Source organism: Tinamus guttatus, unplaced genomic scaffold (assembly GCF_059628265.1).
Source record: "Tinamus guttatus ecotype Peru unplaced genomic scaffold, ASM5962826v1 Tinamus_guttatus_pri_ptg000240l, whole genome shotgun sequence".
NCBI lineage: Eukaryota > Metazoa > Chordata > Aves > Tinamiformes > Tinamidae > Tinamus > Tinamus guttatus.
The window spans coordinates 13,964,242-13,978,519 of record NW_028288774.1 but is presented as its reverse complement, the minus strand read 5'-3'; the positions used below and the strand labels follow the sequence as shown (position 1 = coordinate 13,978,519).

The window sequence follows — 14,278 nt, the reverse complement described above, 5'->3', positions numbered from 1 at the left end:
AACATTAAGGAAAAAAGTCTAAAAAATGGAGAGATGGTTAAAACAAATTACACTGGAACAGTCTTGGGCAAGGAAACGAAAGCTATAACAGTGTGTGCATATATATGAGCTAAAGAATGAAAACTTCATATGCCCTCTACTATTAAACTACCCACACTTTTTGCCTTCACACCACAGTTGGTGTCACTGCACACCCTGGGCACTGCTGTCCCAGGGGACAGCATTTTTGTTGCATTCCCCAGAAGTCACTTGCTTGCAGAATGTGAAGTGAGTTCTTACCTCACAGACTCAGAAAAGCTACATATTTGAGGATGTTTTAAAAAAAAAAAAAAAAAGGTTTAATTTAGCCAAAAAAAGAGAAAGGACTGAGGTCCTTGCCCTACAAGTTGGCATTCCTTGTTTATGTAAGACCATCTTCTGCATTAAAGTTAATACAGATTATTTATCTTGGCAAAATATGACTTTCACCCGTTGGTAGATAACTGGCACTATTTGATATAGGCCTGCAGGAGTCAGCCAACGCTCATGAGAGCTGGATTCTCTACACATACACAACTAAAGTGCTGAAGAGTCAAAAATAAAGAAAAAGAAGCTATAAAATAGGAAACTTGCATAAGGGACAGCACCTCTTCAATTCTTAGTTAATTTGCAATCAAGGTTGAACTAAATTTGAGGGCTTCCCTTTCAAATTTGGCACTCTACATTTTTTCCATTACACCAGAGGAGCAGAGTCATCTGATACAGCTCCTACAGAGGCAAGAACACTGACAGACAGAAACACAAACCCAAATAGGCGCTTCTCATTTGTGCTCAACGATCACAGCCAATGCAAGCTCCATAAAAGCAGAGGTAAAATAAAATGGACTAAAATGTGTTTGTTGTGTGTAGGCAACTCTGAAGCTGTTCTGTCAGAGCGCTCCATGCTCCATACAAAATGACTTTCCTCACCTAGCCCGTCCCTGCCTGTCTAGCCGCTGCTGCGGAGCAAGAGTTAGGACGGTGCCACCGAATACCGCAGGCACTCGCATTAGACACCAACTGCTACACATCTGCTATTTAATACACAACAGCATTATAATGTTTTTTCCCTAGTTTAGCATCTCTCAGCTTGCTAACGTCCTTTTGCAGCTCTCTCTCACAGTGATCTAAAACAACCAGTGCCTACATTAAACACCACATTAAACAGGCAGATCGCACAAAGCAAAACAGCACTAGGGACATAAGTGGTTTGGGTAAGGTAAAAATAGGACTGTATGTCAACCCGGTGAGATAGGCAGTCCACAGAGGTCAGCTACTAGTAAGGTCGAGGGACCAATAAAGAAACCACAAGAAATAATTTATAAATATCAGCTGAACACTTGACAGGTGGCATTTGTTAGCCCTCCCCTACGCAGGAAAATTAAGCAGCAGCATCATACCAGTATTAACTGTAACAGCAAAGTTCTCAGCAACATCTTCAGTACAGGAAAGCTTTAATTTAAACATAGTTCCACAGAGGGAAGTTAGTGACATAATTCCAGGCTAGATGACAACCTAACACTGGGAAGTGCAGGGAAAAGTCACCCTACAAAGTCTACAGAGTGGTACCAGCCACAGCAGAAGTTATTGGCCAGATCTAGCAAAGTCCAAGATCCACATTACACCCTCCATATTTACCATAAGAGGGTCCAGAACCAGTTAACTTACAACTTTACTGACCCCAAAAGCATGGCCAAGCCCAAGATGCAGAAAACAATGCATTAAGAGTGCTTCTCAAAACATTCACACGGTGCAGAAGTTACATGGAAAAGCTGTTGAAAACCACACTGTTTTAAAACCTTCTTTAAAACATCCCTAATTAAATACTGTATCTTTCTAAAATTTTTTAGAAAGAGACCTGGATAGCAAAAGGGGAAAATTATCAAAAGTCAGAAGGCTCAAAACTAAAAAAAAAACGCACAAACACACAAACGCACTACCAACCCACACAATATTGAATGCCATCAGCACAAATGCTATCTTTGTCATCAGACTTTATCAGCATATGCTGCACAAGCTTAATGACCTACAGCATACTTAACAGCTCAAACCTATTTTAAAAAATGGCATCTACTAATTGATAAAAGAGTAATATGGTCTGGAAAGAAAATCTTTCCAAGAGTGCTACATTAAAATTATAAATAATTTACATAAGCTACATAGCTACAGGAAAGCTATACAGTGCAGTGTAACACATGAGAAAGCTATCTTGTAAGTTTCATTGAAAGCAATAAATATGTTAACCAAAAAATCTGTTCCAAATCAATGCCTAGAATCAACTTTGACAATTAAAGAACATAATGAATTCACAATAGTTGCGACCTTGCAAAATGAAGAGCAGAATCAGTTATATACAGAAATATCTATTTACATACATACATGCCCTGAATCCTGATATTACTGTAAAGTAACAGCTTTTCTTAAAAATATTACATAGACACAAACAATAATTTGAGGCAAAACAATAAAGCATGTTCTCATGAGGGTTTCCTAATGATCAGCTAAAACAACAAGGACTCATAGTTCTCAAAAATATCCAATAAGGCACTAGAAATATTGTTTAAAAACACAGAATTCTGAGTTGCAGGAACTATGCAAGTAGGTGGTGTTTTGTTTGAGCACACAGTGCTGCACCCAGGAGAGGAGAAAGGCGCCTGGCACTTACAAAGGGAAAACGGCAAAATCTGCAAGAGCCCTTGCACTGGGAAACCGCTTCCACAAGCACTTCATGTTAGCTCCAACACATTAGGTCCAGCTTAGCATACACCAGGAAAATAGGAATTTAAGACTTCTATCTTAAATTAGATAGAACATTTGCCATGAGATGAACAGGGAATGATGAGAACAGGTTTGATTTGCTCTCTCTGAAAACATATTAGGACATTTCTTTTGGTAAAGAACTCAACCTTAATTCTTCTTAAGAGCCAGGTTCCTACCACACTGCAAACCAGGTAACAGTATTTTACACAATATATACTAATTTATTGTATGCAAAAAAATAGATGAAACAAAATAAAACATATTCCCAAATAAGCTATTTCTGGTAATTTACTCTTGAGCTATATATTGTGTGCTTAGAATTACAATGAGAAAATCTTTCCAAATTTACGGCTGATTAGAAAACAAACCAAAAAACAAGCAAACTCAGCTCTCCCTGCAGAAGTTAAGATGCCTGAAAGCCCAAGGAATTTAGATGCACCTTCAAGTACTCCGATTCTATCACTTACACATACCTTCACTAAAAAGGGATGCATTTGCTTCTCTTGTGCTAAATAAGCTAATGGTGAGATTGTGGCACTAGAGCCCAGCAGCTAAAGACCAAGGTTTTTGAGCACAAGAATTGTTTCGACTGCAGCACTCTAGAGACCAAGAAAAGCCATCATTTCAATTCCAGTTTAACCTGTTGCTCCTATCACCACCATTAATCCAAAAACTATGCTGGCATTACTTGAATCCCTAACATTTACACAGTGCCATGTATTGCTTCATGTGTTACTCCTGTCTTAATGTCATTTGGAAATTCTGTAGGTCAAACAAGATAACTCAAAGGCTGGCCAGTATTTCATCCATGCCCACCCTCAACATAATTTTATGGATCTCTGCATGGAGAGGAAAAGGGAGCATACTCATAGTAGCCCTCCTTTTCCATATTAAGGAAAGTGATATGGAATGCTATGTAGCACAAGTTACATAAATTACATCTTAGGCTGATTCTATAAACAGAGAATAAGAGGATATTCAAGACCACATTATTTTGGGTAGAAAATTACAATACAGAATACTAACTTTTTAATCAAATATGTATGAACAGTTATGCCAAACTAAGATTCCCATTCATGAACAATATTTAAAATGGCTTTACTTAGGTCCCGGTAATCATAAAATACAAGTTGAGAATATAAAGTCAACTAAAGAATTAACAAAGTCTGTGCAAAAGCTGCAAACAAAATCTTGCCAAATCAGAAGAGCAATTTGTTCAGCAGACATAAGCCACAGGAGCTTATCTTGACACCAAATTCTGCTTGCTCAGATAAGAAAATAAGCTGTCAACCACAGCACTGCAACTTTAAAGGGGAAAACTTGCAGAGTGTCTCAATTCATTCCTAATGGCACTTCCTTCCATTATCACGCTATCAGGACTCTTTTTCCGTGCGTTCTGGTGACAGTAACCATGCCCACAGCGCAGCAGCTGACTGGGAGCCCCGCTGACCTTGAGCGGGCCAATGCCCTTCGCAGCATGTACTTCTGGCTTATTTCACTGCCGCAGCAAAACTGCCGCACCATCTATAGTAGTACACAGGCTCTGGCCACCACCCCTGACTATTTTAAGATATCCCAATACACTTCAGTGATGCACAGTTCAAAGTGATAGAATAACATCTGCTAGCATGTTCAAGCACAAGTTGTTTACAGAGGAATTTTTAGCTTGTTCTGTGCTTCCCGGACTAGCAAAAAAGAAAACTCAACTTGTTTACGCATCTAAAAAACAGATTTTAGTTGGAACACGAATATTAGATATTGTGAAAGTAGAAAACACCCCACTCTAGATAAAGCTTATTTAGAATATTCAAGTACACGACAAAAGGGCTTGAAAAAACAGTTGCTTTTTCCATTTTATGACTTCTCCCCTTGATTGTCCCTATAAATAAAATCTGGAATAACATATGAACTTGCTATTTGTTATTACACCTATGTTCTTTGAATTCACTGGAGCGGCATGGAACAGAGGCAATGAAGTTGCAAAGCTCAGTGAGAAAGCAAGCCTGCCCCGATCTAACTTTCTCTCATTTCCATGGGCATATATAGAGAAGGAATGACTGATCAAATAAGTTTCATGAATTTGAAAAAATGCCTAAGCACTTTGTGTTTTATTCTGAAATTTAACATGAAGGTTAAATATGTATACACATATACCAACACATATATATGCAAACATGAAAATATAAAAACACTCCTAATGTAACATCCTGAGGGCATGGAGATAACCCTTGCTGCAGTGCAGTGGATGGACAGCAGTTAAGTGACACATCTCAGTTACTCCGGTCTTTATCCAAAGTTCTCAGAGCACAGGGGATTTGCGAGGATCTAATCACTGTGAGCTGCAGCAGAAACAACTGGATGAGCAAGATCTATGATTGTTTCCAAGCAAAGGAAATACTCATCTTAAGGAATGAACACTCTAGGAGATCCCCCTAGGAGATGTCCGGAATCAAAGTAAAGAGCTTACAACTCCTGACATCTGTGTACAGGTGGTGGGAGAGAGGAGGGAGGAATATGTAGCAGAAGTGTCAAGATGACAAAATGCAAGGAATATCATTTTTCCCATCCTCTCAGTCTTCATGGGAAGAGAGGGTAAAAGGACAGTAAGGAAAAGGACTGCTCCCATCCAATAGGCACACATCCAGCAGTGATTTTTCCATCTCTGAGCTCTGCTGCAACACCGGTAATATTTGGCATCCTGTCTGGAAACAGCACTGCTGATTAGCCCTTATCCTTAGCTGGAAGGCAGGAGGAAGGATATCATTGACTGATGCAGGAATGAGTTAACTCCCACTTAGTTCATCTACCCAAGCACTTGCTTTTCCTTGTGGGCACATTGTTGAATAAACCAGCACCGCATGTTATTGCTGTCGTCAACAGAGCAGGAAAACATTTCCAGGCTGTGAGGAACATCTTATAATCAAGAACCTTTCATTCTGAAAGCATCACTTGAGTAATCCAAGAACCTAGCACAGGTTCAGGAGCTCACCCAGGCCTTTTAATACACATCTATGCTTGCCATGTGATGCAAATATCAAAATGTGCTTTATAAACTCAACCAGTGTTACAAGCAACAAGTGGGAGAATCAAAATCATGAAGCAGCAAGATGCTTATGCATTATCAAACCCTAGTACAAAGATTTTGTCATCAGATGGATCTGTGTACCTTTTAGATGAAGTTTTACACAACAGCTCCCTTTGCACAAAGGTTGAACATGATGCCCAACAACAGGGAGCCCCTTTGAAGTTCCTAAGTGGAAAAGATATCTCTGGAGGCTATCTGGTCACTAGATGATTAAAACAGAACTCCCTAATTATTTAGGGTACATGTGACTATTTCAAAAAGGAAAAACCCTTGAATAGGAGTTTGTCTCGAAAAAAAATCTTGGAGAAGACACCAGAAGAAAGCAGAGATGTGCTATGAAAACACATCTAAAAGCTACCTGCTAACACAAAACATAAAAGGCTGCACACAAGCTCTTTTTGTGACAAGAGGAGCTCTGCAGAAGAAACCCAACTAGGCTCTCTGGGGCAGATCAGTACAAAAACCTCCACTGCTTTATACCACTCAGCCCTTTGGTAGGTCACTGCTCCTGGCAGTCTGCCATTCACAGCATTTTTTTTTTAAATATATGCATATATGTGTATACATACATAATATATACACCTGTGATACATATACACACATATATAAAATCCCACCATCAGAAATACGAGCGAAAGGGAAATAAGTGCCAGTGAAGGGAGCACACCCTGCCTGAGGAGGCCTTCCTGACTCCCCGTGCAAGAGCAAGCAGCCAGAGCCTCAGGAATACAAGCCAGTCACTGCCTCCCCTACCTTCCAGCCCATGCTACACACGAAGGAGAAGGGAGCTTTTCATCTTGGATGTAACAACTTTTCTCTTGATTCAGGGCACAGATGCCCAAGAAAAAACTATACACTTTTCATACCATACATGACAATGTGACAAAAGCTTAATCACCTACACTGCATTCAACAGGATCTTTTTCTTTACAAAAATATATATAGAGCCTGCTTGCTTACCTTCTTACATCCCTCAAAAGGTCAATACACATATAACATGTGAGACCATCCACAAAGAAAAAGCTTCATACACAAAATCCCTCTATACAACAAATACTAAAATCCAGACCAGCATAAAAACAGAACGCAAGCACAGACACCATCTTTCTAGGAAAAGAGTACTCAATACTTCAGCTTAAAAAAAAAACACACGAGTTAAGACAATATACTGCAGAAAATATTCAATCATATCTAGTAACTACTCTTCATTTTACCAAGGAAATAATTTGATTTCTAGCAATAGCTAACAGCAAAGTTATCATTTTCAAAGTGGAATGAAATGTCAAAAAGTATTTTTATATTCATTTTAACCGTTCTTTCTTTTTGCTTCAAAAAGCTGAAACAAAAAGAGAGAAACATCAAGACATTGTTCTGTCTCTATTTTTCTTCTCCTCCATATCCTTTCCAAACTAAGTAGGCTCACTCCCCATGGTCTCTCCTCACATTAAAGTATCTTAACATCTTCTGTCATTAGCATCATTTTACTTTTTCTGTTACAGGCTGGGATATAGTGAAATTTAAGTCTCTCCACTGTCCATGAATAGGTATTCACATATATTCATTGCCTTAAGTCAAAGCTTTGTGTTATTGCTTGTTTTCCCAACTCGAACTTCCTCTTACAGATCTAAGACACTGATATTACCATTCAGACACTGCAACAGACTTAAGGGCATTTTCCATTCTTGCAATCATTCTCTATTCACAGTAGTTCCAGAAACAAGTTAAAGAGACAGTGGCATTGAGCTATGAAGAGCTACTTTATTCCCTTATGCAAAACCCTTCCCTGGACTTCTCTGGAGTATTCAGCATGCCCTTCTACACACACAGCAGGGCATATTCTTTCAGTACGGAAACCCTGAACCCTACTTTTGAGAAGGAACATGGCATAAGTGACCTAGGAAGCTAAAACTGCTACCAGGAAGAATAGGCCCTCCCATGTCCTCCTTTCCTGGCAGAAGCATTCAGGTAGTTGCAGCATGAAGAAAAGGTGAGAAGTTCAGGGGGCTGGCAGAACCCCTTGGTAGCAGTAAATAAACAGCAAATAAACAAGTCTAAAACATTTTAGACAGAAATACAACTTCAACCAGGCTAAGCAGGATGTTGAGAACAGGCATTTTTTAAAATGTATTTTCATTTCAAGCACAATAGGATTTAGTTTGAAACTTTAAACAGAAAAACATTAACTAGATTTTTAAATGGACTAAACACATCAACAGCACAACTTAAAAGTGAGTTTTCCATGTCTCACTTGCTGATCATTTTAAAACACTTGTTCCAACACATTATTATGTGTTGGTTATGAAACAAGTCAAACCTGCACCATTGCTCCCACCCTTTACTAACACCAGGCCATTTAGTTATATTTTTGAAGCGGGTCCTTATATGGTTGTCAAGAAGCATGACCTCTGTCAAAGTAAAATGATCTATTCTCCAAAGACCCTTTTCATTCCTTTCTAAGGCTTCTCTACTCAAATTTCCCCCAAAACCTATTTTGAAAAATTTCAGGATCAAATCCCTACTTTGATATATTTATGCCATTCAGGTGCTTCCAAAGGAGTAAAACCAGCATGCTGACCAACAGCATGACAAGCTGCACAGAATTTAAATCACTCAACTAGGAGACTTGTCCTAACCAAGACACAACTTAAATGAAATACTGAAGTTATTTATATACCCTCAACACTAACCAACAGGTGAACTTGCCATACTCTTTTTTTAGTAAAAATGCTGAGTAATTTGCTGCTTCACAAAATGATTCTAAAACTACCAGGAGTAAGAGAATGGGATCTTTTATCGAAGAGAAGAAATATTTGCAAGGCACTTCAATGCAGCTTAGTAACTGGGAATTTTAGATGCATAGATGCATCTGCCATGAGTATAGATGGATGTCATTTAATCTTTGCACAAGTTCAACTCCCTCTCTGTGTAAAGTTCTAGCATTGAGACAAGACAGACAACATATCCAAGTCTTTTTTCTTCTTGAGAAGGAAAAATACAATACATACATAAATATTTTTGAAAGCATATTTGGAAAGCATATAGTCTAGTGTGCACAAGACTAGGGAAGTTTAACACACAGTACGAGGACTTAAGCAAGGAGCTCACTAAGAGACCCATTCTCTAAGCAACTAGGTCAAAACTATTTAGAGTACTTCAAAACCACAGCTTGCTTCATATGCCACCATTTTCTCAGATGAAGACAAAAGTTACGGAAAACATTGTGTATAATTTTACACTACTTTTCATATATCTCCACTCAATATGTATTACAGAACCCATACACAATCAAAGCAATCCTACAGCTAACATTTATAAATAGACCACTCAAACACTAACAGAACCATTCTGCAACTGATGGGCCCTCTGCCATGGAAGGAGGGGAACCAAACTCAAAGTAGCACACAGGAATTATTATAGCAGGAGCCTGTGTGGGCTGGTCAGCAACACTGCCTTTTCTCCTTTCTTGCTGAGGGGAATGGCAATAGCACCAGAATCTGCCATTGTTTAATAAAACAGCTTAAGCAAAGGGGACACTCTTGAACATCTGCAAAAATACAAATCTGTACAGAACAAACTATGTTGCCTGCAATTAAGTAATAAGGCAATGCAGGTGATTAATTAGAATACTTATAGGGCCACTATACATGAAATGCTCTATTTACCACCTACAGTCAAGTAAGAATTAGGTTCTGCTGTCATGAGCACTAACCATCCCAATTCCATCAGGCTTGGATATGAACTGCACACATTTTCAGCTCCAACATGAATAGAAACAAAACCTTTCAAAATTACTTGCTTGCTACCCTTGTTTACTAGTGGTTTTTTTTCTTTTTTTTTAAACTTAACTTGCAAAGACAGACAACCTGCAAAATGTAGTAGTTAATGTGAAGTAGGCCTGAAAAAGGCATTTGAGATATAGCAATTAAGAACAACCCACAAATAAACATTAAAAGCTTTTAAATGACACAAATGGGATATCTACATGAAAAAGACTTTAAAATCAGAAATATTCATTAGTTTGGGGGCCAATATAGAAGGCAACTACATACAAGATGATTTCAAATGTGCAAAGGGCATCTGGTATCACCTACAACACTGATGTATATTATCATTTCATAACTCTTGAAGTTCACAGCTGCTGAAGGCACACAATTAGAATTTTTATTTTTAAGACCTAAGGAAAATAGGCATTGAGAAAAACAAGGTTTCCATAACTTTGGGGAACAGGATATAGAAACACACTTCCAGTGCATTCTCTAGCTACTCAGAGGAGGGAAAAAAAGTTATCTGGATAAGCAGATATTTCATCAATTAGATTATTAAGTGAAAGCTGTGTTTTTTTAAAAGGCTCATCAGACAATTCCTGCTAACAGCAAATGATGACATAGGCTGAACAGCAACACAAAACATACTTCCAGAAAAAAGGCAACACTGAAAATACTCAGAGCAAATATTCACATTATAAACGGTAATCAACTACTTAATTTTAGAATTAACTATATTCTCAAACAGTCCTAACTTTTTCAAATCTAATATTCATGTCTGGAAGGGTAATTATTTCAAGCGATTAACACATAAAACCTTCTTCCATTAAGCATTAACAGAAGCAAAGTGAAAGACCTACCTATAATACCGAGACTGTAAATAGGTTGAACAAATAGTCTTCGACACATGGCTGGCAGACCCAAAATCTATCACTTTAACTCGGTAAGGCTGCCGGACAGGATCCACCAACATAATGTTCTCTGGTTTGAGGTCAGCATGGATTAAACCAAGACTTTTTAGTTTTTTCAGTGCAGTGGCCACCTGTTGCAGAATAGGCCGTATTACTTTCAGTTGCAGAGGGCTGAATTTGTTTTGTTTGAGGAAGTCATACAGGTTCTGTTCCAACATCTCGAAAACCAAGCAAGTATGGTTACGATGCTGAAAGCATTCGTAGGCTCTCACAAAATTAAACTCGTCAGCATTTTCAGTACTTAGTCTTGCTAATATGCTCACTTCTATTTGTCCTTGGCGTGCATAAGACGGATGATTCTTCAAGATTTTGATTGCCACAATCTCACTCGTGCCCCTCTTCCAGCACTTCACTACTTGTCCAAAAGTGCCTCGCCCAAGGAAATCAAGAACTTCATAAGTGTTTTTCACAGAGCACAAGACTTCATGCTGTACTAACTGATAATCTCCATCGCCGCTGGTACCATTTTGCTTTGAAGCTGCAGCAGTTGTCACAACTGCCACCGGGTTTCCTACATTGGTTTGCAACATTGCAGGCAATATGGACAGTTCATCCACAATCTGCATCGTGCTGATCTGGTTATCCAGCTCTTCACTCTTACGCTTCAATCCACATCGCTGGGGTCCATCCAGTGTATCCAACCTGCTCTCCTGGGTCCCAGTCTGAGGTGCCTCTACTTGAGCTTGCTGCGCCCGCACTGCTAACACTTTTGTAGCACCTGCAATATTTTTTAAAGCGACAGCATTTGACTGCAACAAGAAGTTCTGTCCTCGAGGTCTGTCAAATAGGTTTTTAGTCTGAAAGAAAGCACTAACCCTGTGGGGAGAAATTCCAAAGTTTTTACCATTCACATAGATCCGTGGGTAGGTCCTTTCATGGTACACACAACTGCTTGGTTCTACTTTGAGTTTCTTCACACTACAAAAGGCACTTGACTGGGTTTGATAAACATATGGTGGATAGACCAAGACTTGTGAGGCCATACCTACAGAATGAAGGGAAGAAAAAGCAAGTTAGAATTCTACATTTACATTTCCAAAGTTTATAGCACTTTCCTCCTTTAAAATCAGAAGATGAACATATTTTCCACTCTAGCTTAAAAGAGTTTTGCTTTTACTTTATTACAGCAAACAACAAGGTCATCCTGACTCATCAGTGCCCACTTTTCAGCACAGAGACAGAAGCAGTTTTTAGCAGTGAACTCCTTCACTGACTGCACAGAACCAAACTGAGACTGCAGCTGGTTACTACCAATAACTTTTGAAGCAGAAGAAATACCTTTCTGCTATAAAAGTTGAATTTTCATTTTAAAATTCTCCAGCATTTTTATGTACAAAGCTATCTCAGCCTTTACCAGAAAGGAATTAATGCAATTATTTATCAGCAGTGATGCCAAAAAAAAAAATTGAGATTTACAAGCTGATCCTACTTGCTATATAATGTGTCCAATCTATAATCAGGCTTCAAAGAGCACATGGGCTAAAGAAATGATTGACAATGCTTCCTGAATTTCACTGTGGTGAAAGTCAAAGTGATCTAGTTGTGTAGGAGAAGCTGACCTGCCTTCTTTACGTGTAGAACAAAATGGTTGACGTTGGAAGGGACCTCTAGAGATCTAGTCCAACCCTCTGTTCCAGCAGGGACACCCAGAGCACATGGCACACGGTAGCATCCAGGTGGGTTTGGAAGATCTCCAGAGAAGGAGGCTCCACAACCTCTCTGGGCAGCCTATCCAGGGCTGTCACCCTCACATCACAGCTGATTGCATCCTACAAAGCTTTTTGGCCATGTTAAAAACAGCAGCTAAAATGCCCACCCCACCAGTCCTTTCAAAGCTGGCTTCCCAGAATTTCACAGAAAATATAGGGAGCCAGACACCCCCAGGCAGGCATGCTCCCTGCCAGCCCACTGCCCTGGGGCAGCCACTGAACACCCACTTTACAGGAAGGGTTTAACAAGCAGCACATTAGAACCAGGAGCACATCTACAAATTCCCAGGTTCTCTTGAATCAAGACAAAAATTCTACTTGTGCTACGAAGATAAGACAACTTCCTGAGAGCAAAAGGATTGGGCATGTTTTTTTCCCAAATGTCAGTAAGCAAATATACAAAATGGCTGATGAATCAGAAATAAACAGAGGTTGAAGTCACCCTCTGGCTTCACACTTCACTCATAGCCACAAAACCCTGAAGTTCTGAATAATATCTGATGTATGTTGCACTGGCCTATTTAGGCATGTGCAACATCAGAAAAATACCATGTTGCAGAACAAGGGGATACGTTACTAAGCTGATAAACTTTGATTTTGTAACTCTCCTTGCTTAACCTTATCCTGGTAAATCTACAAAAAAAAAATCCAAGCACCCTGAAAAATCTAGTATGCCTTAAATCAAATCCCTGAGACCACAACGTTAACTCAGTGAGGCTCCTCAAAATACTGGGAATAAAAAGATGTAGTTAAGTGTTGGTGAATCAAGACCTAGTTGTAGAAACCTTAGGAAAATAAAATAACAAAATTTTCATTCAAGTATCAAGTGTTTATTTTGCAACCCAACACAAACAAGTTAAGTTCACTTCTAAAAACAACACACTGATATTTGACTTCTATTTGCATTAGTAGCCAAGAATCTCTCCCACTAGTGTAACATTAAAAAAAAAGAGAGGGTCCTTACATTTTACTTAGGTCCAATGTAAGTATATTTTCAACTCAATGATTGATTCTCTGCTGTAATAACTTTAACTTTTCCTCAATTTCTTTATCTTGATCCAATTATTTACAGAGCCAAAAATCAACTCGCCCTCATGAGCAAGCACGTGCATATGCCTGTGCATACCTGGCATTTCTGGAGCTTTCAATAGGGGCTCTACAGTTAAGGCCATACCACAACTACCAGAAGCAGGCTTGAAATTCCTGCATTACATTTGGAAGACTTAAATAGACAGATTGGAAGACAGATTTGTCAGTTACTCCAAAGACACTAACATTTCCAAAGAAGATTTTTTAAATATATTTTTTCAAAGCTCCTGGACAGGGCAGGGCGGGAGGAGGAAGAGAAATCACTACTGGCTTTTTCACCCAAATCCCCACTTGTAGCTCTCCCACGTGTATACAACAGAAGTAAATCACTCAGTCCTCCCCCTCCAGAAATAACCCAATCAGAAGCAAACCCCAAAGTTGCTGTGGGCTTCTGCAGTGTTTATAGCTTGAGCAGCTGAGACTCCCGCAGCTCCCTGCGGATAGTCCCAGCGTCCCATTCCTGTTAACTAAGCATTTCCCCCTGGAATTACTGCTTCTTCCAACTTGGATGATCCCAGCTCTGCTTTCTGTACACCATGTTCTTTCATGCTTTCCTAGTATTCAGCTCTCCTCTGCTTCCCTTCTCAACAACTTACATTCCTATTTTGCTTTACATGAAGGTACATTAGAGAACACACAGGGATCAGGAAAAACAAAACAAAACCAAAACAAACCCAAGCCCCACCAACCACCTCCCTCAAAGCTCTCACACCCACTCACTCACTGCGACCCTCACAGCAATGACACCAAAGCCAGGTTCCAATTTAGATGATGAATCCAAACGTTAAGCAGACACAGCAGCAAGGCCACATTGCTAAGCTCCTGGACAGAAACAGATCCAGGCACCGTAGCCAAAGCAGCTCTGCCCCGACTGGAATGAGC

The 14,278-nt window shown here is 39.4% G+C and overlaps 1 protein-coding gene across 1 annotated transcript in view; it reads right to left on the bottom strand.

The window, feature by feature from the left end:
* HIPK3 (homeodomain interacting protein kinase 3) overlaps positions 1 to 14,278 on the bottom strand; it is a 60,304-nt gene that overhangs the window by 35,322 nt on the left and 10,704 nt on the right. The window contains exon 2 of the mRNA XM_088525902.1: positions 10,488 to 11,583. Within this exon, the coding sequence (XP_088382028.1) occupies positions 10,488 to 11,581 (1,094 nt within the window). The 5' untranslated portion in view covers positions 11,582 to 11,583. The remainder of the gene's footprint in view (positions 1 to 10,487; positions 11,584 to 14,278) is intronic.